General features: G+C 42.4%; 1 protein-coding gene across 2 annotated transcripts in view; it reads left to right on the forward strand.

Annotated features, from left to right (window-relative positions):
- The window catches only part of TSPAN12 (tetraspanin 12), a 256980-nt gene that overhangs the window by 117773 nt on the left and 113960 nt on the right, over positions 1–25247 (forward strand). For both annotated transcript variants that reach the window (XM_073652070.1, XM_073652071.1), the window contains exon 5: positions 10987–11061. In XM_073652070.1, coding sequence (XP_073508171.1) covers positions 10987–11061 — 75 coding nt within the window. The remainder of the gene's footprint in view (positions 1–10986; positions 11062–25247) is intronic.

Below are 25247 nucleotides of genomic sequence, written 5' to 3' on the forward strand. Positions count from 1 at the left end.
GGGTTAACTAGTGGGACAGTTTTATAGGTCAGGTTGTTCCGGACGCGGCGATACCAAATATGTGTACTTTTATTGTTTTTTTTTTATTTTTTTTATAATAATATTTATTGATGGGTACATTATATTTTTATTTTTGGTGTATTATTTTTTTTATTTTTTTATAATATTTTTGCACATTTTTTTTTTTTTTTTTTTCACTTTCAGACAGTTTGTACACTTTATTACTTTGTCCCACTCTGGGACTTTCACTTTTTTTTTCTTATCGCCTGCATGGCACAGGAATGGAGCACCATCCCTATGCCATGAAGGCTGTCAGAAGTGCACAGTGTGAAGATTGCTTGGAGATGCACTGCGCATGTCCAAGCAATCTTCCTGCTCTCTGGTGACCCGGATGTTGTCATGACGACATCGGGTCGTCATGGCAACACCCGGGAAGCCTTTGCAGACTGCGCTGGAAGCCGGAAGAGGAGGTGAGTATCGCCGATCACCTCCCCTTGCCCCCGCAATGCCGCGATCGATTTCGATCGACTTCGATCGCAGCATAGCGGGGGTTAATGTGCTGGGAGCGGTGCAGGACCGCTCCCTGCACATAGTACCGGGTGTCAGCTGTGACAATCAGCTGACACCCGGCGGCGATCGCGCCCGCACAGCCTGTGTGCGCGCGCGATCGTGATGACGTACTAATACTGGTCTGGGTCTTAAGTCCCAGGGCACAGACGCGTATTAGTACGTCAAATGTTGTTAAGGGGTTAAACAACGCTCTGCTGATTGGTCGCGGCCGGCGGTCGCGACCAATCAGCGATATTGACGCCAAATTTAAACACCGTTTTGCTGATTGCTCGCGGTCGCAACTAATCAGCGAGTTTAGCGCCAAATTTAAACAAGCTCTCCGGTCCTCACTAACACAGTTCGCTGATTGGTGGCGGCCGCGACCAATCAGCGATTTTGGCGCCAAAGTTAAATAACGCTCTGCTGATTGCGCCCGGTCGGCCGCATACATATTCTGGAATACCCGATGCGTTAGAATCGGGCCACCATCTAGTGTGATAATATTCTGCAACAAATTATCAAGATGTTGTGTTACTTATCAAGTTAAACTTGTCTTAATTTGTAGAAGATTGTATTTTAATAGGCAATTGGTAAAAATGTGAGAAAAATCAGAGTTGGACAGGGTAAATTAAGGACTGACACACCCTGACCAATATATTTATTTTCCTTGCTCATATAGCGCCATTAATTTCCACAGCACTTTCCAAACACCATCAACACTGTCCTCATTGGGGCTCACAATATGAATTCCCGATCATTATGTCTTTGGAATGTGGGAGAAAACCGGAGAACATCCAGACTTCTTGCAGATATTGTCTTTGAATGGATTTGAGCCCAGGACCTCAGTGCTGCAAGTGCTAACCACTGAGCCACCGTGCTGGGAGCTGGGATGTATAAGGATGGAAGAGGAATAAGCATGCCAGAGTTTAGGATAGATTGAATGGATACCAGAGTACTAATTGGCTATTAGGGAGATTTGGCTTGCATTTTGGTTATATGCCATGTTGTAAGGAGATCTTGTACAGTCTGAAAGAGCTTAAAGGGGTTTTCCCACTAACAAAAGTTCATTTTAATCAATAAATCTTGGAATGATAATAATTTCCACAATTGGATTTGTTTAAATAAAACTTTCCTGTGCTAATATTATAAATGTGCCCCTGCTGTGTACTGTGTAATGGCTGTGTCTGACCGTGTACAGAACATGGTCTGATTATACCACATCTCCTGGGCAGGCGGGGGGGAAGCAAAAGAGTATATAGACAGTACAGCAGGGGATCACAGCTGATTATTTCTTTGAAGTAAAACATTGTTTAAAAACAGGCAGTGAAATGTTTTACCTCGCAAGAAGAATCCGCTGTCATCCAATGCTGTAATGTCTGTATACTCTTTTGCTTCCTCTCCTGCCCAGGAGCTGTGGTATGATCAGACCATGTTCCTGTACAGTGAGACACAGACATTACACAGGGGAACATTTATAAGATTATCTCAGCACAGGAACATTTTATTTCAACACATCCATTTGTGGAAGTTAGTATTATTCCAAGATGTATTGATTAAAATGAACTTTCGTTCATGGAAAAACCCCTTTAATGTAGTGTTATCAGCTAAGTTTTTAGTATTTAAGATGAGAGAAACGATCCAGAGAAAAGGGGTTGGTAATCTTTCCATTCTTGCTTGATATGTTCCATGTCTTGGTGAGTATTGATAAAGAGAAGAATAGATCACCTTCCAGCAGTGAGTTAATTCTTTAACTACTTGCACCCAATGCAGTTGTACCTGACCTGACCAAACCTGCAGCACATTTCCTTGTAACTGTACAGACCGGCATTGAGGTTGGCTCAGTAGGTCACCATCATCACTTTTTTATTTCACTGGCTTTTGTGATGTTATTCTCTAGCTTGATAGATTGTTTCTTGCTGTGTAGTTCTCCTTTGACAGCGATACATTTTTCATGTAGTGTTGCCTTGGGATGTGCATGTTAAAAAAAACCTCGCATGATGCTCTTCATGACTTTTAGTACAAAGCACAGTTATGGAGTGGAAGATCAGGCTGCACTTCTAAGCCAGGTTTTAATATTTAATGTAAATACAACATTAATACCTTAAGATCCAACAGTGTCATAGACAATGTAAGGTCATTGGGAAATTACATTTCTATACTTGAACATATTAAAGTTTGAGTTGGTGTGAATGGATTTGCAGGAACCAGTACAGCGGCCATGTCCGTAATCTGTGACTGCTGGAACACCTCTTACCCGACTGCGTCCCCAACTCATCTGTTGATGAGCCAGCCTTGGCCACGACATCATTGTTGCTGCATGACGTCCATACGATGTCGCTCCAGGCTGGCTAATCAAATGAGGAACCATGGTGCCGTCATATAAGAGGCGGTTCTCTGCACTATTGTCCATCAGCCACATATTACGGATATGGCTGCTGGTCTGTGTCCTGCGAAACGATTCGCACCAACTCTAATTAAAGGAAATATTAACTGTCAACTCCAGTAATAGCGTTCTATCGTTGCCGTTCTCTCTGAATGTATTTTTCATAACTTTCGAGGTGACAGATTGGAAGTGGTATGAACAGTGGGTTTAATGCAAGAGAAACAGAAACTATAAAACTTGCAATATATGAAAACAGGTAGAATGGAAGGTCATTAGGCTAGCTGGGTTTGGGCAGCCTTTATGTGCTTTAAACTTCACCTTAAATTGAGCTATACAGTTTTATGTTTCTATTTATGCCATTTTTATCCGACTAGATAAATCTTCTAGACTTTCTGCCCTTCCTTCAGGGCTGAGTTATCTAGTTCATACCTAGTTGTAAAGAATATTTCAATCGGGTATTCTAGAATGGAATTATTTTCTCAATTTGATACTGTTATCGCCGTATGAAGGCATTATATTCAGTTGTTCTAAAAGAAATCTGGCAGCCATGATGCTACTCAGATTGGAGGTCCCATCATTTCAGACAATCTATCAAACCTCTAGCAGAGCAGGCTGTAAATATATGTTATTTATCACTAAAGACCACACAGTTGCTTTATCCAGATTTCTGGAATTTGCTTTGGATTTCACTTGTTTTATTTCCTGTCCAGTTGGCAAAGTAATAAACAACTGACAGCTATAAATTACTTGTGCATCTATGCTGTCCCTGGTCTGAACACAGCTCAGGCTGGAATTTATCTCCCACTTTTTAAGTTGTAGTTTTGCTTATTTAATTTCAGATTTGCAAGATACTAAAAACTGGCCACACACAACATCTTTATTTTATGCACGTTTTTTCTGACGTTGCTATGCAGCCTATGTAGCATGTATAAAGCATGCTAAAGTAACCCCACAAAGAAAAAAGTTACCTAATGAGACTGTACTTTGCAGAAGTTGCACATTTACCACTAACTGTGATAAAATCACACAAGAAAAAAAACGCTATAAAAATGTAACGTGTGAACATGCCCTTACAATGCTTTTTTGTTAGAGGACCCTCAAAAATGAGTGGGTCAAATAAGGAGCAACTATGAGACCTCACTGATGCTAAGGATTTGTGCACAAGTTGAGTATCTGCAGCAGATTTTCTGCATCAAAAACCAGAGTGTTGGCAGAAAAAATGCTGCATAAAATACTCATGTTTTTATACGTTTGTACTTGCAATTGATATGTATGTTTACTTACTTTTTTTCCCCATTCATTTGAATGGATAAAAATCTCTGAAAGAATTGACATGCTGCAGATCCGAAAAAAATCGCTTTGTGGTTCAAATCTGCAGGGAAAGAATATGTACTGTAACGTGCAAAATGGTACTGGTAAATTAAAAATGGTACTGTAAAGTACAGCGATTTTTTTTTACCCTTTTAAACTGCGTGGAGAGAACGCAGCAAAAATGCAGTGTGTTAGCAAACCATTATACTCCTTGTGTAAAGAAGAAAATTTGAAATTACAGTGTTCTTGTCTCCGTATATTTAGGGTGTTTTCACACTGCATTTAGCACACGCTCAATAGCACCATCAGGGCATACATCTGATACCATCCACCCCCCCACCCACCCGAAAACTGGGTTTTAGTTTGTCTGAGTGTCTGCTCCCGACAGGGCAACAGAGCGTGTACTAGACGCAATGTGAAAGCACCCTGACAGTAACTGCTACTGAGGCAAGTAAAAGATAAGGCAGTCATGGTTCACTGATAGTTACCACTAATGAGACTTTTTTTTGCTTGGCATTGTGGGTATGATTTTCCTTATCTAGGAATTTTAGTCATTCATCGTTTATGAATTTTTTGCACAATTGTATTCCAGTACCCTAATGTAATAGACAATATGTGTAATTTTAATTTGCGTAGTTGAAAACTAATGTGCAACAGTTTAAAGAACTATACAACTTTTAGCTCTAGAAGGTGCAAAAAAGGTAAAAGACAAAAAAAGAGCATCTTTAATTTTGCACAGAATTCATCAACCTGCATTTGCCAATTTGAGGAATTTGGCATGAATGCCACAAGACAAAACATTAAAAGCTGCTTTTAAATAAAATGCAATTGATAAATTGGGGCCTATATATTTAGCAGGGGCCATAAAACCTAAAGATAACAATTATGGAAATCTTGGGAGAACCTGGCGGTAGCTGTTAATGCCCAGTTGAAACCCAGTGGATCAGACTGGGGTGCCTTTGCTGTCTCAAGGATGGGCCACCAATGTGTACTCCCGTATATTCTGATTAAAGGGATTTTCTACCACTGTATAAGTTCTTCTTAAAGGGGTTGTCCACTACTAGGACACCCCCTTCTCATACCCTATGCTTGGCCCCAATAAAATAAAAAAGCTTAAACTCTCCTCCCTTGCCGGCGCCGTTCCTGTGGTGTCGGCACTCACGGTCCCGAGGCTCTTGTGCGGTGTTGTGATACAAGACCCTAGCGCCCAATCAGCGCTGGCGTCACTGTTCTGCCTCCTGTCAAATTGAACATGAAGAGGAAGTAAGAGATCAGCTGCAGCCCCGACTTCATGTTCAATTTGACAGGAGGCAGGACAGTGATGCCAGTGCTGATTGGGTGCTGGTGTCGCTTGTAACAACACCTCAGGAGAGCCAGGGGGAGAGCGAGTGCCGACACCGCAGTAGGTGAGTATAAGCTTTTCTTATTTTATCGGGGCCAAGCATGGGGTATGAGAAGGGGTTGTTCTAGTAGTGGACAACCTCTTTTAGAGCTAATTTTTCCTTCTTAACAAAAAGTTTATTCACCTCCCGGACTGCTAGCACCATTCCTACAAGGTGGGCATTGTGACTCCTGGCAGCTAATCGGTTGCCTCAGATTGGCTGCAGCCGTCACAGGACATAACATTATGAAGAGACCTCCTTGGATCATAGTACAAAAGATTGTTGGAACAGCACAGGTCTGGGAGGTTTGTATATGTGTTGTTTTTTTTTTTTTTTTTTTTTAAATATGGACAGTTTAGCTGTTAAGAAGGGGTGTTCTAGCATTGGACAAGCCTTTAAAAACAGTTTCGCTTTTGCTTCTCATTTTGAAGTTTACATGATATATATATATAGAATAATTATCCATTTTGAAGTTCAGCCATAGATTTCTGATTTCCAGTTTGTCATCACTAGCTCTGATGACCACATAGCTGAGCTACAGTGCAGTGGGACCATTAGCAATTCGTACATCAGCATACTGTACAGTGTCTGATGTAATAAGGACACTTCCCATCCTAGAATGCAAATCTCTGGGCAAGCTCTGTAAGGAACCAGCAATGAATGCTGATGTGAGCTTACTCGCCTGCAGAATTGTAAATACAGCTGTGGATGAGAATGTGCTGTGGCCGATCAATATAGTATTTGTAAATGGTGTTGGTGGGGGAGAACATGCTTTTATTTAATTGTTTCTAGCTTTACAAATCCTGTTGCGATTTCTATATAGTGTATAACATCAACCAAACAAAACCGTTAAGTGTTCTAACCACGGAAAGCACTATTTTAAAGTATTTTCCAGTTTTATATTGATAAATCTTCATTATATAACAAAAATGTATTTCTTTACTGTACGCTATGTTAAAGGTCCTCATTGTTTTTAAGATCTTTGCTGTTGTCTTTGTATGCAACTTTGTTTAATTGTTGTAAATAAGATAAGATAAGATAAGATATACTTTATTTATCCCGGAGGAAATTGCGGTTGAATTAATTGTTTACTTCCAGTAGATAAAAATCTCCCCTTATGTGTTGAATGCACTGGGGCACAGCTCTTTATCTTGTAAGAAGATGGAAATTATCGAAGACACATGTATTGTTGCATTGTATTTTGATGTGTAATGTGTTTAGTAATGTACATTATTAGTTTATAGATTGTGTTTTGCCCAGCAGCATGGGGTTAACAGAGACCATTAGGCTATGTGCTCACAATGCGGATTTGAAGCAGAAATTTCCTGAGTGTTTTTGCCTCTCCCTGGCAGAAAAAACGCATGCGGATTTTACATGCGCTTTTGACGCATTTTTACATGAGTTTTTGAAGCGTTTTTGAGCATCAATGAATAGTTATTTGGTAGAACATTGCTTAAACCCTTGGATTACCATAGAACTGGGTTGAGTATATTGGTTCATTTAAATGATTGTGTCTGAATGTGTTTGTTGCGTTTCAAATAAAGTGTTTGCTCTGTGTCTGTGTGTTTTTTTTAACTCTTTACTTTAAAGAGTCATGAAAAGGTCTGATTGACACCTTGTCATCACCAAACAAAAGAGCTAGGTGTCAGCTAGTCCCATTTGCCCAATCTTCATTAGCAATTCTATTCATGTAATTTATGCGGCTGCTGTGAGCTGTTATTTTTAGCCTGGGAAGGTGCCATTTGCAAACATTTTCTCTGGCCATAATTAACATCTCACAGCTGGTTCGTTAGTCGCAACATCCCCACCAACACCACTCAGCAGCGCTTTGGACACAACATTTTTTTGTGTCCAAAATGCAATGTTCTAATACCGCACTTTTGTTGTCGGTACATGTGAATCCACTGCATATAATGACACTTCAATTGGTCAAAATCCGCTACAGAAATTGACATGCTGCAGATGAGTTTTGGGAACATAGCTACGTTTAGGAGCCGCTTCAGGTTTGATGCTGCGTGTTTATACAGCGTCAAACCCGCAGCGTACAGATGTTACAGCATAGTGGATGGGATCTCTAGAAATCCCATGTCCACTATGTGTGCATCAGAGGCTTCGAATCTCCCATGGACACTGACATGTGGCGCATCTTTCAGGACCACAGCATGTCAAATTCTTGTGCAGAGTCGCTAGTTTCCGCAACAGAAATTTGACCACTAGAAAGTATAGAATGCGATAAATCCGCATGGTTCAGTGAACACATGTGAATTTACCTGCTTTCAATAGAATGCAATGTTTTGGATGCAGCCAAAAATATGCGTCCAAAGCGCTGCTTCGACTGAATGATGGGCACAGAGCCTAAATTTTTTTAAAAAAATGATGTGGGCTCCCGCGTCATTTTTATAACCAGAAGAGGGAAAGCCAACCGCTGGGGGCTGATATTAGTTTACGGGAAAGGGGCCATTAGCCAACAATGTTCCCTGGCTATTAATATCAGCCCGCAGCTGTTTGTTTATCCTTTACTGGCAAGATTACAGGGGGACCCCAGAAAAAATTGACGTGTGGTCCCCCTATAAAAACTAAACAGCAAAGGCTAAACTAGGCAACTGCGGGCTGATATTAATAGCCAGGGAAGGGGTCATGAATACTAGCCCCTTCCACGGCTATTAATATCACCCCTCAGCAGTCCCAGAAATGGTGCATTTATAAGATGCGCAAAATCTGGTGCTTAGCCTCTCTCTTCCCACTGCTCCGTAGCGGTGGCGAGTGGGATAATGTGGTTGGGGTTCACGTCAGCCTTGTATTGGCGGCTGATGTGAAGCCCAGGTTAGTAATGGAGGGCGTCTATAAGACGAATGTTCCCAGGGTCAGGTGAGCATCAGCTGATGGTCACGAGACTGATCAGCTGATTGCCGGCGTCGGCAATCAGACTGCTGCTCCTCCCATCAATGTTGCTCCCTCTGTTATCAGTGGGAACGACGGTCGGATGAGAGGAGTAGCAGTCTCCTCTCCCGACCCGGGTACCACCCACAGCGCGTTTCTGGTGCGATTTCGTGCCCATTGTGTTTCATTGAATCCCAGAAAATCCACCGGTATAGATATTCTACCTGCGGGTTTGCTGCGATTCAATGGGTGCGAATTCACCGCGGAATCGCGCAATAAATGGTAATGCTGTTGTTTTTACCGCAATGGTAATCCGGAGCGGAAATTTTCACATCCTGTGCACAGCACATCCAGATTACCATTGCTATACATGGCAGACATATTAACAAGCGGTTTTAATGCGTTTCCGCAGCGGAAAAACAGACACGAAAATGCATTAAAAATGCATCGTGTGCACATAGCCTTAGGGCAGAGTGTGAGGGACTGAAGTGGAAGGACAGACAGTTTCTTGTCAAGAGGGTCAGATAGGGCCCAGCCTGCAGCAGAAACAGACCTATGGTCTGATAAGTAAGCAGGGGCCGCATGATGTGGCTGTCCCTGGGGTGAATGGAGACCGAGGGAACGGGATAGCGAGATCCAGGAAAGAGGCAAGAGAAAGTGACAGAAGGTGAGTGATTCTCCAGAGACGGGATCTTGGGGCAGGAAACCCCAGAAACGCAATACCGATCTTACAAGTCCAGAAGGTAACAGGATAGATCAGAGCAGTGAATGTGAGATGAAGAGCGTGCCCCGGGCTTTAGTTCCATGGCATCGACAAGCAGAGAAGCTGAGTAATGACCATAGTGGCAAAGTAGCTCCCCTATGGGGAAAAAGGATGCTGAATCGCGGGTTCAAGTACAGGACTCACACTTACTGACTGTAGTATCGTTATTGGGGAAAGGGAAGTTTCTGAAGTATTGTGCTGGGTTGTGGTGAAGACATAAGACTAAGCAAGGCAGAACTGAGTAATTCTGGGAAGGACAGAGAGAATGTGTATTAAGAGAAACGTTCATGAAGTTATGCACCTTCTATCTGCTGTATATAATTCCCACCAAGTTATTGTTCAGTAAAAGACAGTTTATTCTTAAAGGGATTGTCCCACAAACAAAAGTATATTGTAATTAACAGATCTTGGAATAATAATAATTTCCACAATTGGATGTGATATAATAATGTTCCTGTGCTGAGATAATCTTATAACTGTGCCCCTGCTGTGTACTGTGTAATGGCTGTGTCTGACCGTACAGGAACATGGTCTGATCATACCACATCTCCTGGGCAGGGAAGGACGCAAAAGAGAGTATACTGCCGACATTACAGCAGGGAATCACAGCTGATTCTTTTTGTGAGTAAAACATTTCACTGCCTGTTTTTAAACAATATTTTACCTCAAAGAAAGAGTCGACTGTGATCCCCTCCTGTAATATTTGTATAGTCTTTAGCTTCCCCCCTGCCCAGGAGATGTGGCATGATCAGACCATGTTCCTGTACGGTCAGACACAATCATTACACAGTACACAGCAGGAGCACATTCATAAGATTATCTCAGCACAGGAACATTTTATTTAAACACATCCAATTGTGGAACGTATTATTATTCCTACATCTGTTGATTAAAATATAATTTTGTTCGTGGCTCAACTCCTTTAAGTGGTACTCTCCCTCATTGAGCTTTGCAAGACCTAGTCCTGGCCAGCCGAAGTCACTGGCAGCATACGGCTACTAAGAGTGTAACGCTTCCATAGCGAAAGTCCACACACAGCCAGGACCTCTATTTTCATGGAGCGTTCCGGGGCGTGAAACATGAGTACCTCACCCACGGCTACCACCCCGCACCATATTACAGATTTAATGTAAAGGACCATTTACACTTGCTATTGCTAACGTTAAACCACTGGCGATCAGCTATATATAAGCCAATTGGGAGTCGGGAATTCTACCATTCTGTGCGCATAGGATATCATTTTATTGGCAGCAAATTTAATTTACACAAAACAATGTGCTGTTGATAACCATTATTTTAATGTTGGAGCTGGATTGAACGAACTTATCACAAGACGCATGAGCATTTTAATCATTGATCGCTTTGATTGTGACATGTTTACACAAGCTAATAATTGGTGAACGAGTCTTCCAATAAACACTCATTCCTGATTATCAGCTTGTCTGAGTGGGCTTCAACTGTAATGAGCCAATGACCAGCATGAGCATCATATGACCAAGACAGGTTCAATCCTTGTAAGTAAAATATAAATGTACTGTATATTGCAAAAACTGGTTTCCTAATAGGGCAATATGGCGGCTCAGTGGTTAGTGCTCTCGCTTTGCATCTGCAAGGAGTTTGTATGTTCTCCCTTGTTAACTGACCCAATACAAGTTCAATACAAGATTTCTGAATAAGTGCTAAATTTGATTTTTGTGCATTATCTTTTTTTCTTGCAGTATTTTGGGAGCTTGCTAGTCATTTTCTGCGTTGAATTGGCATGTGGAGTATGGACATATGAACAGGAAATCACGGTACGTTAAAAATCTGTTTAAATTAAAAATTTGGTTCTGCATGTTCTTTGAAATATTTTTTAGTACAATTATCCTGTGAAGGAACAGTAAATAATTTAACTAAAACAACATTTTCATTTCAAATGTCAGTGTTTTCTAAAGTATGTTTTATTGCCTAATGGCATTATTCACTGACAATGGACAACTGGAACATTAAAGACTAATTTCTTTCAGTAAGGCTAGGGTCACCTCAGCAAATAGTCTCTCATGAGACTAATTATGCTGATCACACTGATCAGAGTGTGATCCAATTTTCTCAGATGTGGAGGATTAAAAAGAAATTCTCCATTTTCTCCAATCTGTCAGTTTGTGAAAATCAGGATGTCATCCGACTGCTGTCTGATTTTTTTCCCACAGACCCATAGACCTGAATGACAAAATGCGATCCGATAATCGGCTGCAGCTCATGCATGCTGCGATTTTTTTTTTTTTTTCTCTCTTCCTTGGATTACTAGGTCTGAGATAAATATCGGACATGTGCACAGCCCCGTTGTTTGTCCTAATTGACAAATCCCATATTCCTACCCCCTCTCTCTCTAAGGGTCCTTGAATTGCCCATAAATTAGTGCCTGCTGACTATATATGAAGTCAGTCTGTGCTGATTTAGTCCATTTTACATGATACCATAGTTGTAAGGGTTCCATACAAACTATTATCTGTGCAATATTTCGTATGAAACCCTTTAATTCTTTAGCAGCAGTATATTTTCTATTTACATGGGTACAGATACGTGTAGAAATATTTGGACAGTGACACAAGTTTTGGTATTTTAGCTGTTTACCAAAACATATTAAAGATACAGTTACATAATCACCATGGGCTTAAAGTGCAGACTCTCCGCTTTAATTTGAGGGTATTTACATCCTAATTTGAGTACTGGTTTAGGAATTACAGATCTTAAATATGTAGGACTTCTTTTTCAAGGAACCAAAGGTAACTGGACAATTATCTCAGAAACTCTTTAATGGGCTGTATGGGCTATTCCCTCATTAACCCATCATCAATTAGGCAGGTGAAAGGTCTGGAGCTGATTCCAAGTATGGCTTTTTCATTTGGAAGTTGTTGCTGTGAACCCACAACATGTGGTCAAAGGAGCTCTCAATGAAAAAGAAACCTCGTTAGGCTGAAATAAAATAAAATCCATCAGAGAGATGGCTGAAATGTTAGGAGTGGCCTAATCAACAGTTTGGTACATTCTGAAAAAAAAGGGCAATGGTGAGCTTGGGAACTCAAAAAGGCCTGGACTTCCATGGAAGAAAACAGTGGTGGATGATCGCAGACTCCTTTCCATAGGGAAGAAAAACCCCTTAACAACATCCAGTGAAGAACACTCTACAGGAAGTAGATGTTTCAGTATCTAAGTCTACCATAAACAGAATTTGAGAGAAAATACAGAGGGTTCACCACAAGGTGCAAACAATTAATCAGCCTTAAAAAATAGAAAGGCCAGATTAGATTTTGAAAAGAAAAAAAAACATCTAAAGAGTCTAATTCTGGAAAAGCATTCTTTGGACAGATGAAACTAAGATCTACCTGTACCAGAATAATGGGAAGAAGAAAGTCTGGAGAAGTCTTGGAACTGCTCATGATCCAAAGCGGACTACATCCTCTGTAAAACTTGGTAAATGCAGTGTGATGGCATGGGTATGCATGGCTTCCAATGACACTGGGTCACTAGTGTTCATTGATGATGTGACTGAAGACAGAAGTAGTTGATGAATTTTGAAGAGTACAGGGCAATACTTTCTACTCGGATTCAACCAAATGCAGCAAGGATGATTGCGCGATATTTCACAGTACAGATGGACAATGACCCAAAATATACTGCAAGAGCAACCTTGGAGTTTTCTAAGACAAAGAAGTGGAATATTCTGAAATGGCCAAGTCAATCACCAGATCTCAACCCCATTGAGTATGCATTTGACATACTTAAGGTAGAAAGACCCACAAGCAACAACTGAAGTCATCTGGTGTAAAGGCCAAGCAAAGCATCACAAAGACTGAAACCCAGGGTTTGGTGACGTACATGGCCTCCAGACTTCAGGCAGTCATTGCCTGCAAAGGATTCTCTACAAAGTATTAAAAATGAAAAATTTTTTTGTTAGTTAATTTGTCCAATTGCTTCTGAGCCCCTGAAATGAGGAGGCTTTGTAGAAAAATGGTTTTAATTCCTCAACGTTTCACAGGATATTTGTGTTCAACTCCTTTAATTAAACCTGACAGACTACACTTCAACTGCATCTCAGTAGTTTCATTTTAAATGAATAGTGGCATGTAGAGCCCAAATCATGAAGATTCGGTCACTGTCCATATATTTCTATTTCTGGAGCTAACTGTAGATGTACTGCTGACCAATAATGATTTTTAGGTTACTGTAAAAGATGTGATCAATGCTAATCAATCAAAATATCAAATATCAAAAAATCATTGATTGTTTGACAATGATGGGTGATTATCAACTCGTGAAATGCCCTTAAACATGACCTTTTACCAGTTTGAGCATGTTACACTGGCCATATCATGGAATAGTGGATGCAAAGCTGAGTAAAACGTGGTTTTTATTTCTCTTGTTGCAGAGATATTAGCTTGTAAAGTTCTAATTTATGTTATAGTTAAACTGGATGTTACCAGAGATTTATCTCTAGGGGAGTGTACATCTTCCCCTGTGTGAGGTTGACCAATCATAATCTGGCAGCATCATGCAGAGGAGAAACGAACACACCCTCCTCTACTCACTGATCTATGCGCCTACTGTTAAGACATACAGCAGTGCTGAGGTATGCATCATTGCAAACCTTTCCAAATCTTATGTCACGGCAGTAGTTGAGGGGTAGGATAGGGCTGAAAGCATTTTGGGATGAGATATGGAAGTGTTTGCAATGATGCAGAGATCAGGGAGGAGAGAAGGATGTGTTCTTTTCTCCCCTTTGTGAGGCCATCTGCCCATTATTGGTCAACCTCATGCATGGGAAGAAGTACACGCCCACAGAGACAAATAATAAATTATAATCTAAATTTTACAAGCAAATATCTCTGCATATTTGTTTTACTTAGCCCTTACTTATCTGTGCAGTCATTTTTACATGATGTAGCCAGTTTGCCATGCTCAAACTGGTGAAAGGTCCTTTTTAAATCATGGCACAGCGCTACTGAAAGATCAAATCTGTGTAGCTGACAATTTTTTTCATTGTAGGGCTCTATGCTGTTGTCATGGAAGGTCAAGTAATCAAAAGTCAATTTGTGATCAATTTTGAGTGTTTTTAATATCATAATCCAAGAACACATATGTATTCCATGAAATTGCAATGTAAGCCACATTTCTTTATAAAGGTCTCTCCACCATACACTTTTGTGGCACATGACCGCTATTCTCAGAATCTTGGTATCTAGTCCAGGTCCTGACAGAAAGAGATGAGTGCTGACCTCCATGATCACTATTCTATATGACAAAATAGGTGCTACTTAAAATCTGTTTAACATGTTAAACCAACATGACATAACTACCATATTTTTTCAGAGTAAAGGATGCACTTTACTATAAGACACACTTTACTACAAGATGCACACGATGTTTATATATCAGAAAACATATTCTTTTTAAATAAAACTTACCCGGTGGTTTAAATAAGTGGAGGAGTCAATATCACAATTTTAATGCTGTAGGGTCGAATGAGGAGCTAATAGATCTGTTGTTGGTGCTTCTCTGCAGCATGTGCATTATACACATAATGTAAAATTTTATGTACATTCGCTGTAGTGCACACACATATATCCACAACATTGCTGAATGAATAGTACACACAGCTCTTCTGTATGCACACACATACACACAGCTCTGCTGTAAATGCACACACACCTCTTCTGTATGCACAAATATACACACAGCTCTGCTGTTTCTGCACACCCACCTCTTCTGTATGCACACACATACACACAGCTCTGCTGTATATGCACACACACCTCTTCTGTATGCACACACATACACACAGCTCTGCTGTTTCTGCACACACACCTCTTATGTATGCACACACATACACACAGCTCTGCTGTTTCTGCACACCCACCTCTTCTGTATGCACACACATATACACAGCTCTGCTGTATATGCACACACACCTCTTCTGTATGCACACACATACACACAGCTCTGCTGTTTCTGCACACCCACCTCTTCTGTATGCACACACATACACACAGCTGTGCTGTATTTGCGCACACACACCTCTTCTATATGCACACACATGCACACAGCTCTACTGTATATGCAGACACACACCTCTTCTATATGCACACACATGCACACCGCTCTACTGTATATGCAGACACACACCTCTTCTATGTGCACACACACACACACAGCTCTGCTGTAAATGCGCACACACCTCTTCTGTATGCACACACATACACACATCTCTGCTGTATATACACACCCACCTCTTCTGTATGCACACACACACAGCTCTGCTGTATATGTACACACATCTTCTGTATGCGCACACACCTCTTCTGTATGCACACACATATACACAGCTCTTCTGTATGCGCACACACCTCTTCTGTATGCACACACATATACACAGCTCTGCTGCTTCTGCACACCCACCTCTTCTGTATGCACACACATGCACACAGCTCTACTGTATATGCAGACACACACCTCTTCTATATGCACACACATACAAACAGCTCTGCTGTATATGCACAAACACCCCTTCTGTATGCACACACATACACACAGCTCTGCTGTATATGCACACACAGCTCAACTACACAAACAAAATCAAACACACATTTTAAACAAATTGATATATTACTACGTTTTGAATTTTCTTCCTGGTTTCTGGCTAATCAGCAGTTGATGCGCAGGTCATTTTAGCTTCCTCATCTGTCCTGCACCTATTGGATCTATCGGTGTAGTGCAGGAGGAGACAGAACTGCGCCAGTGCATAGTAGTTCTCTCAGTGGTCGCCCCAACCTCGGCAGCATGAATCTGAGTCGGACTGCACAATTACACTTGTGTGTATTTTACTCTGAAATGCTGCAGCATTAATCAAAGAGATCAGGGCAGGGAAAAGCTAAGACGCGTTGTCCCTGGCCAGGATGGGTTTTGATAGTATGAAAGTTAAAATGCTGCATTGTTTCAGGGTAAAACTTACAAGGGTGCAATCGTACAGTCAGGCTCCAATTAATGTTGCTTTGGTTTGGGCAGCCTGAATCTAATGACGGAGTCCCTTTATGCTACCAGGACATATAGCTACTACATTGCGGTCAAGCAGGCACAGATGCAGTGCACGTGAGAACACAGATGAGCCTGGCATTGATTGACAGTCGGGCTCCTTATGTAATGGCCAGGATCAAAGAACTCCGAACTCACCCATTTAACCACTTAATCTTATTTATTCCAAAGCATCTGACTGGTTAGTTAGAAAGTGGTGTGTTTTGTATGGTTTACTTTACTTTTTTGTGAATTTTTTTTTTTTTTTTAGTTTAATTTTGTAAAAGTGTTAGTACAAAATGCACATGCTTGGTATTGCTGCAATCGCCAAAAGTTATATAAAAAAGAGACATGTTTTTTAAGCTACACAGTGAGGCTGTGTGCCCACTATGCGTTTTTTAAGCTTTTCCGCAGCGGCAATTCTGCTGCAGAAACGCTTAAAAAACGCATGGTAGAAGCTCTGCCATGTTCCCCAACGATAATCCGCATGTGCTGTGCACATGCTGTGGAAATTTCCGCTGCGGATTATCATTGTGGAAAAATACGCAGCACTGCCAATTATTTTGCGAAAGCGTGGCGTTTCGCCTCCATTGACTTGCATTGGACCGCATGGAATCCACATAACTGAATCTGCAGATTCGAATTCCATGCGTTTCAATGTGCGGATGGTACCCGGGTTTGGAGAAGAGGAGACTCTCCTCCGGACCCGGGTACCATAGAACCTGTGAAAAAAAGAATAAAATAAAAAATAAATATTATATTTATCTTCTGATGGCTCCCGATGTCCATGTCTTGGCTTGCCGGCAGCTCGCGGTAGACCAAAGGACCTGAGGTGACGTCATTTACACTGTATGCAGAATTATTAGGCAAGTTGTATTTTAGAGGATTAATTTTATTATTGATCAACAACTATGTTCTCGATCAACCCAAAAGACTCATAAGTATCCAAGCTTAATATTTTTGGAAGTTGGAGTTGGGTTTTTTTTAGATTTGGCTATCTTAGGAGGATATCTGTATGTGCAGGTAACTATTACTGTGCCGAATTATTTGGCAACTTAATAAAAACCAAATATAATCCCATCTCACTTGTTTCTTTTCACCAGGTAAACCAATATCAGTGCACAAAATTTAGAAATAAACATTTCTGACATACAAAAACCAAAAAAATTAGTGATCAATATAGCCACCTTTCTTTATGATGACACTCAACAGCCTTCCATCCATAGATTCTGTCAGTTGCTTGATCTGTTTTCGATCAACATTGCATGCAGCAGCCACCACAGCCTCCCAGACACTGTTCCGAGAGGTGTACTGTTTTCCCTTCCTGTAGATCTCACATTTTATGATGGACCACAGGTTCTCTATGGGGTCCAGATCAGGTGAACAAGGGGGCCATGTCATTATTTTTTCTTCTTTTAGACCTTTACTGTCCAGCCACGCTGTGGAGTATTTGGATGCATGTGATGGAGCATTGTCCTGCATGAAAATCATGTTTTTCTTAAACGATACCGACTTCTTCCTGTACCACTGCTTGAAGAAGTTGTCTTCCAGAAACTGGCAGTAGGTCTGGGAGTTGAGCTTCACTCCATCCTCAACCCGAAAAGGTCCCACAAGTTCATCTTTGATGATACCATCCCATACCAGTACCCTACCTCCACCTTGCTGGCATCTGAGTCAGAGTGGAGCTCTCTGCCCTTTACTGATCCAGCCTCTGGCCCATCCATCTGGCCCATCAAGAGTCACTCTCATTTCATCAGTCCATAAAACCTTTGAAAAATCAGTCTTAAGATATTTCTTGGCCCATTCTTGACGTTTTATCTTATGTTTCTTGTTCAAAGGTGGTCGTTTTTCAGCCTTCCTTACCTTGGCAATGTCCCTGAGTATCACACACATTGTGCCTTTTGATACTCCAGTAACATTGCAGCTCTGAAATATGGCAAAACTGGTGGTGAATGGCATCTTGGCAGCTTCACGCTTGATTTTCCTCAATTCATGGGCAGTTATTTTGCTCCTTTTTTGGCCAACAAGCTTCTTGCGACCCTGTCGGCTATTTGCCATGAAACGCTTGATTGTTCGGTGATCACGCTTCAAAAGTTTGGAAATTTCAAGACTGCTGCATCCCTCTGCAAGACATCTCACAATTTTGGACTTTTCATAGCCCGTCAAATCTCTCTTCTGACCCATTTTGCGAAAGGAAAGGAAGTCGCCTAATAATTAAGCACACCTTATATAGGGTGTTGATGTCATTAGTCAACACCACTCCTCATTACAGAGATGCACATCACCAGATTTACTTAATTGGTAGTTGGCTCTCAAGCCTATGCAGCTTGGAGTAGGACAACATGTATAAAAAGTATCATGTGATCAAAATACTCATTTGCCTAATAATTTGGCACACAGTGTAGTCATGTTACGGGTCACACGACCGCTGACGTCGGCAAGTTCTTTAATCTACCGCGAGCTGGCGGCAAGCCGAGACAAGGACACCTTGGGCCATCAGAAGGTAAGTATAATATTTATTTTTTATTTTTTACCATTCTTTCGGTCACACTATATAAATCCATGCCGTTTGCATGGATTTATATAGTGTGACCAAGTTGTCAAGCACTTTCCAAGTGATGCTAAAATCGCTTGGAAAGCGCTTGTCAATCCGCATTCGGAAATGCATGTGAAGAACGCTTCACTTCCGCTTGTCCCTGGCAGGAAAAACGCATGTACAATCCGCATGTACAATCCGCATGCGTTTTTTCTGCCAGGGAGATGCAGAAACGCTCAGGGAAAAATCCGGAGCATTTCTGCATCGTAGGCACATAGCCTGACTGACATAATAAAAAACACACGAAGCAGTGACAGAAATGCTTTTTCTTTGCATCATCTTTAGAACAAAAATAATACAAGTTAATCAATAACTTACATTTTCTCCAAATAGTTTAATTGAAAGCATGACTATTCACACAAAAAAACTATCGTGCGACACAAGCTTTTGTTATAAAAACTTATGGCTCTTCAAATGTGCTGAAATAAAGAGATTTTTTTTCTTCCATGAGATGCACTTTTATTCAAAAAAATTGCTAAAAATAAAATATTGTGTCGTTTTCAAATCCAACACCGAAACTTTGGTGGTCTCGTAGTCTGTGTAGCCAATCATTAGTCACAGCAGTCACGTGCCATAGTAGGGGCTTCACAGCTCAACAATAGGAGATATGATGCCAGCACTGCGGCTCATAGCTGAGAGGCCACTGATTGGCTGTGTGTGCCTCCTGCTTGGAAACCATGACCGGGGGGTGTCTGGAGCATATGTGCTGGGCCAAAGGGGCTGGAGAACTGATAACATTTGTTGTTGTTTTTCATCTTATTTTTAAAGATTTCATTTTTGCAAAGGTTAGATAACCCCTGTAAGAGGGCAATACATTAGGCAAAGTATTGTTGCAATTATGTGTTTCTTTTCGAACAGTCAGTAGATGCCCCTTACATTGAATGCAATAATACAACAAAATGACCATTAACTGTATTGTGACTATAAAACCAATTTTTTCCCCTCACCCATGAAAGCACACCTTGAGAGAGGGATCCGCCCCATCAAGGACAGGAAACCGTCTGAAATAAAAGGGCGGTACCTCTCCCTCGCTTCAGTTGGTTTCCTGTGCTTGATGGGAACCTGTCTGGAAAGAAGGCGGCTTACCTGGGTCTGTTCTGGTGTGGAAGAACTGGCGCTGGCCTGTACACCGGGTTCCAGCCTCCAGAAGCGCCGGCCGCAGCTCCCTTGGGTCCTGTGTCCGAGCGGGCGCACGCGGTGAGGCAGACTCCGCTGTGCCGCCCTCCCCCTGCCGCTTCAGCGAGATGGCTGACCAGGATAGTCAGGAGCATCAGCTAACCCCCCCACCTCAGCAACGGAAGAGGCAGACTGACTCCTCTCGCACGGACAGCCGCTCGAGCAATCGTAGTGTCAGCTGCAGGAGCAAGGTATCGAACACCTCTGAACCATCCAGAAAGGAATCATCGCATGTTCCGCTACAGCCTCCGAATCCAGTACCCGTTTGTGACTTCAGGGGTGAGTGATCTTTGTGAATGTCACCTTTTAGGAATAGTAAGTCTCTTATGTGCTTCCTTCTGTAGGAGCCTAAGAAGAGTAGCGCCAAGCAAAAGCACAGGATTTGTGCCCTATGCCAAATTTCCCTTCCCATAGATTGGCAAAAACAGCTTTGCTCGAACTGCATTAATAAAACCATAGCAGAAAGTTCTTTGGATTTCGCATCCAATCTAAAATCCATAGTCCACGCAGAGGTTCAAGGGTCCCTGAAGGGGTTACTTAGAGGGAAGAAAAGATCCCATAAGGATGTCTCCTCTGATTCCTCCCAGTCCAAGGATCTATGGCTGAGTGATTCATCAGCCTCTTACTCATCGGATAATGGTAGACCCTGCTTCCCAATCGAGGGTACGGACAAACTGGTCAGAGCAGTCAGATCAACCATGGGTTTTGGGGAGGAGAAAGCATCCAAATCCCGGGAAGACATTGTTTGCGGGCCTTGGAGAAAAAAAGACTCTTCTTTCCGGTAAACCCTAAAATTCAGGGCCTCATTGACCGAGAATGGAGGAAACCAGAAAGATCAGGGGCCTTACTCTCCTTCTCTAAGAGAAGGTACCCCTTTTGAGGAGAAGGATTCTGAGCCTTGGGATAAAATCCCCAAAGTTGACGGGTCAGTGGCCAGGTCATCCAAAAAATCATCCCTACCCTTGGAGGATTCAGGCGTCCTAAAAGATGCCCTTGATTAAAAAGGCTGACTCCTTTCTACGTCACACTTGGGAGGCTGCAGCAGGAGGCCTGAAGCCTGCGGTAGCTGGCACCTGTGTTGCAAGGTCTCTCATGGTGTGGTTCCAACAATTGGAAGACCAGCTTAGGGATAAAAAGATCCCCAGGGATAGAATCCTTTCTTATCTGCCCCTAATGCAGGCAGCGTCTTCCTTCCTGGCAGACTCTTCAGCGGACTCAGTTAGTCTATTGGCTAGATCAGCAAATCTATCTAATGCTGCCAGACGGGCCTTGTGGCTCAAGGGTTGTCCGGGTGACCTACAATCCAAATATAAATTATGTTCCCTCCCTAGTGACGGCAGACTCCTGTTTGGCCAGAAGCTGGATGACCTTTTAGAAAAAGCGGGCGATAGGAACAAAGGGTTCCCAGGATTTTCAGGGGACTCAAAAAGATTTAGTTTTCAGAGAAGAAAATTTGTTCAGGGTCGCCCTCCAGGAGACAGGAGAAAATGGGAGTCCAAAACCAAGAAGGAGTCAGGCTATATGTTTGGAGGACAATCCTCCAATACTAAAAAATCTTCCCAATGACACCAGGCCGGAGGTAGGGGGAAGGCTTTCCCACTTTATTCCAGCTTGGGAAGCAATTACATCAAACCCCTGGATTCTGAATATTGTGAGTAATGGCCTGAAGATGCGGTTCAGCCAGATTCCTTGTCGGACCTTTATGATTACCCCCAAGAGGAAGGTCCAGGAAGAACAGATAGTTCTGCAATCAAAAATATTAGGGCTAGTAGAGAAACGGGTCCTTCTCGAAGTTCCGATACCACAAAGGAGGAAGGGATTCTATTCCCCTCTGTTCATGATAAAAAAAAAACAAATGGGTCCTTAAGGACCATCATCAACCTCAAGAGTCTAAACCGGTTGATGGAGAACCAGACTTTCAAGATGGAGTCAGTGAGCTCGGCAGTGAAGCTCTTGCACCACAATTGCCTTATTGCAGTAATAGACTTGAAGGGCGCATATTATCATGTCCCAATTCATCCAGACTACCAGAAATATCTGAGCGTAGCCCTGTTCATTCAGGAAGAACTGAGGCATTTTCAGTTTACTGCCCTACGCTTCGGCCTCTCCATAGCCCCTAGAGTATTTACGAAATTAATAGAGGAAGTAACAGCCTTTCTACGAATCAAAAACGTAGTGATCATTCCCTACTTAGACGACTTTTTGGTTATAGGGAAATCAGAAGTCCACTGCTCCAGTCAACTTCTAGAAGTCACGGCGGTGTTGCAACAGCTAGGATGGTTGATAAATACCCAAAAATCAAAATTAACCCCCTCAAGTACTCAAATATTCCTGGGTCTAATCCTGGATTCTCGTCTCCAAGCCTGCTTCCTCCCAGAAGACAAGGTCCTCAAAGTAAACAATTTAGCGTCGTAAGCCATACAGTCTCCAGTGATGTCCCTAAGAGAAGCAATGTCCCTCCTGGGCTCTATGACGGCCTGTCTCCCAGCAGTCAGATGGGCTCAAGGGCATATGAGACTTCTTCAGGTGAAGGTCCTGTCAGTGCAGAGATCCTTCAACGGGCATTTAGAAAGGAAGTTTTCTCTCTCCCTAGAAGCTGTAGATTCCCTTTCATTGTGGACAAACAGGGAAAATCTGACCTCAGGCATACAGTGGTCCAGACCAGTAGATCGGGTGATTACAACTGATGCGAGCAGCTCCGGATGGGGGGGTCATCTAGCAGAGCTCTCAGTACAGGGTCACTGGGCATACCATGAGATGGGGGCATCCTCAAACTTAAAAGAACTTTGGGCAGTGGAGAAATCCCTGATAGGCTTCCTTCCTCACATTCAGGGTCACCATGTCCAGTTCAGATCCGACAACCGGACAACAGTAGCCTATGTAAATCACCAGGGGGGAACAAGGTCACACTCCCTAATGACTGTGGCAGACGAAATCCTACATCTGGCAGAGCAACATCTCCCATCCCTCAGTGCCCTACAAATAAGGGGGGTGGAAAACGTAAGGGCTGATTTTCTCAGCCGCTACACCCTAAGACAGAGGGAGTGGAGCTTAAACCCGTTGGTCTTTCAACAGATTGTCGAGTTATGGGGGCAACCAGACATAGATCTGTTCGCCATAAGAGCAAACAGGAAGGTAGACAGATTCTGTTCCTTAAACCCATGCTGTAGATGCCCTCCAGATTCCTTGGAAGTTCAGGAAGGCCTATGCCTTTCCCCCAATAGTAATGGTTCCAGCAGTGATGAGGAAGATTCAAGAGGATGGGGCAAGGCTAATTCTTATAGCCCCTTTTTGGCCCAAGAGGCCTTGGTTCTCCCTGCTTCGACTAATGTCGGTTTCAAATCCCTGGGTTCTTTCAGGGACCAGTATTCCACGCCCAAGCCAGAGGATTCCCTCTTGCGGCATGGAATTTGAGAGGTCACTACTAAGTAACAAGGGGTTTTCACCAGAGTTAGTCTCTACCCTACTGGGTAGTAGGAAAGGGGCGTTACCTGGGTCTAGCCACAGGGACTCTTAAAGTTCAGATGTCTGCCTTGGGGGCGTTCTATAATTGTAACTTGGCTGGGAACAGATGGGTCTCTAGATTTATCAAGTCCTGTGGCAGAGCCAGACCCGTTCGGTCCCTTAGAGTTCCTTCCTGGGACCTGAATTTGGTCTTGAACGCACTTACCAGTGACCCGTTCGAGCCCCTACAGGAAGTCTCTCCAAAGATCCTCACCCTTAAGACCATCCTCTTAGTGGCCTTAACATCAGCCCGTAAGGTGGGTGACCTTCAGGCCCTTTCGGTTGATCCTCCGTTCACGCAAATTCATGATGATAGTGTCACCTTGCGTCCAGATCCAGCATATCTTCCCAAAGTGGCGTGTAGATTCCACTGTAACCAGGAGATTGTACTACCGTCGTTTTGCAGCAATCCGAAAACCCCCGGGGAAGTTAGATTCCATAACCTAGATGTTAGAAGATCCCTACTAAAGTACATTAACATGACTAGTGAATGGAGGAAGCACCATTCCTTGTTCCTGGCCTTTCAGGGGAGTAGGAAAGGTCACGGGGTGTCCAAGGGTACCATTTCTAGGTGGCTTAGGGAGGCCATTTGTTTAGCATATACATCCACAGGAGTTCCAGCCCCAGACCGTGTCAAGGCTCATTCCACCAGAGCCGTAGCAGCCTCCTGGGCGAAGAGGGCACACGTCTCAATCGATCAGATATGTAGAGCTGCTACTTGGTCTATACCATCCACCCTCTATAAACACTATCGGTTGGATCTGTCCTCCTCTGACCTTACCTTTGGGAGAAGGGTACTTCAGGCGGTGGTCCCTCCCTAGGGTGCTCATAATTATCCAAAATTCTCTCAAGGTGTGCTGTCATGGGTGAGGGGAAAACACCAAGGTTACTTACTGGTAGCCAGTTTCTCCTGAACCCATTACAGCACCCGTAGTTTCCCCCACCCCCCCCCCCCTGTTTTCTGTTTCTCACACCCTGGTGTGCTCTGTTTGGGGTGTATATATGTGTGTGTGTGTGTATGTATGTATGTATGTATGTATGTATGTATGTATGTATGTATGTATGTATATATATATATATATATATATATATATATATATATATATATATATATATATATATATATATATATATATATATATATATATATATATATATATATATATATATATATATACAGTGCCGGCAAAAAAAATCTTTACACTTGCGCAGCAAAAAGAAACTTTACATATAAAATCCACATCATAATTTCACTTTTTAAAAGTGTACCCAATGGGGGAGATAATAAAAAACTGTCTAATATTAAAGCTGGCTTTGTTGCAAATATCAACCAATCAATGCTCAGTTTTCACTTCTTTGGTCAAGCGAAAGCTGCACTCTCATTGGTTGTTATGTGCAGCTCAGCCAGTTTTGCTATTAGGCAGTCTTTTATTATCTTCCTCAGTTTTATATTATCTCCCACAATGGGTCGAAAGAAGCTTAAAATGGAAGAGAAATACCGTGCCTTGACTCTGCTCGAGAAGGGGGATTCAGTGATTGCTGTAGCTAGAGATCTGGGAGTGTCAAGAGAAGCAATTTTCAACTGAAGCGGTTGGCGGCATTATTGCCTCCTGGGATGGTACCACAGAGGAAGTCAGGCTCTGGCGCACCTAAGAA

This window comes from Phyllobates terribilis, unplaced genomic scaffold (assembly GCF_046119375.1).
Source record: "Phyllobates terribilis strain yellow unplaced genomic scaffold, ASM4611937v1 Scaffold_11__3_contigs__length_659146591, whole genome shotgun sequence".
Lineage (NCBI taxonomy): Eukaryota > Metazoa > Chordata > Amphibia > Anura > Dendrobatidae > Phyllobates > Phyllobates terribilis.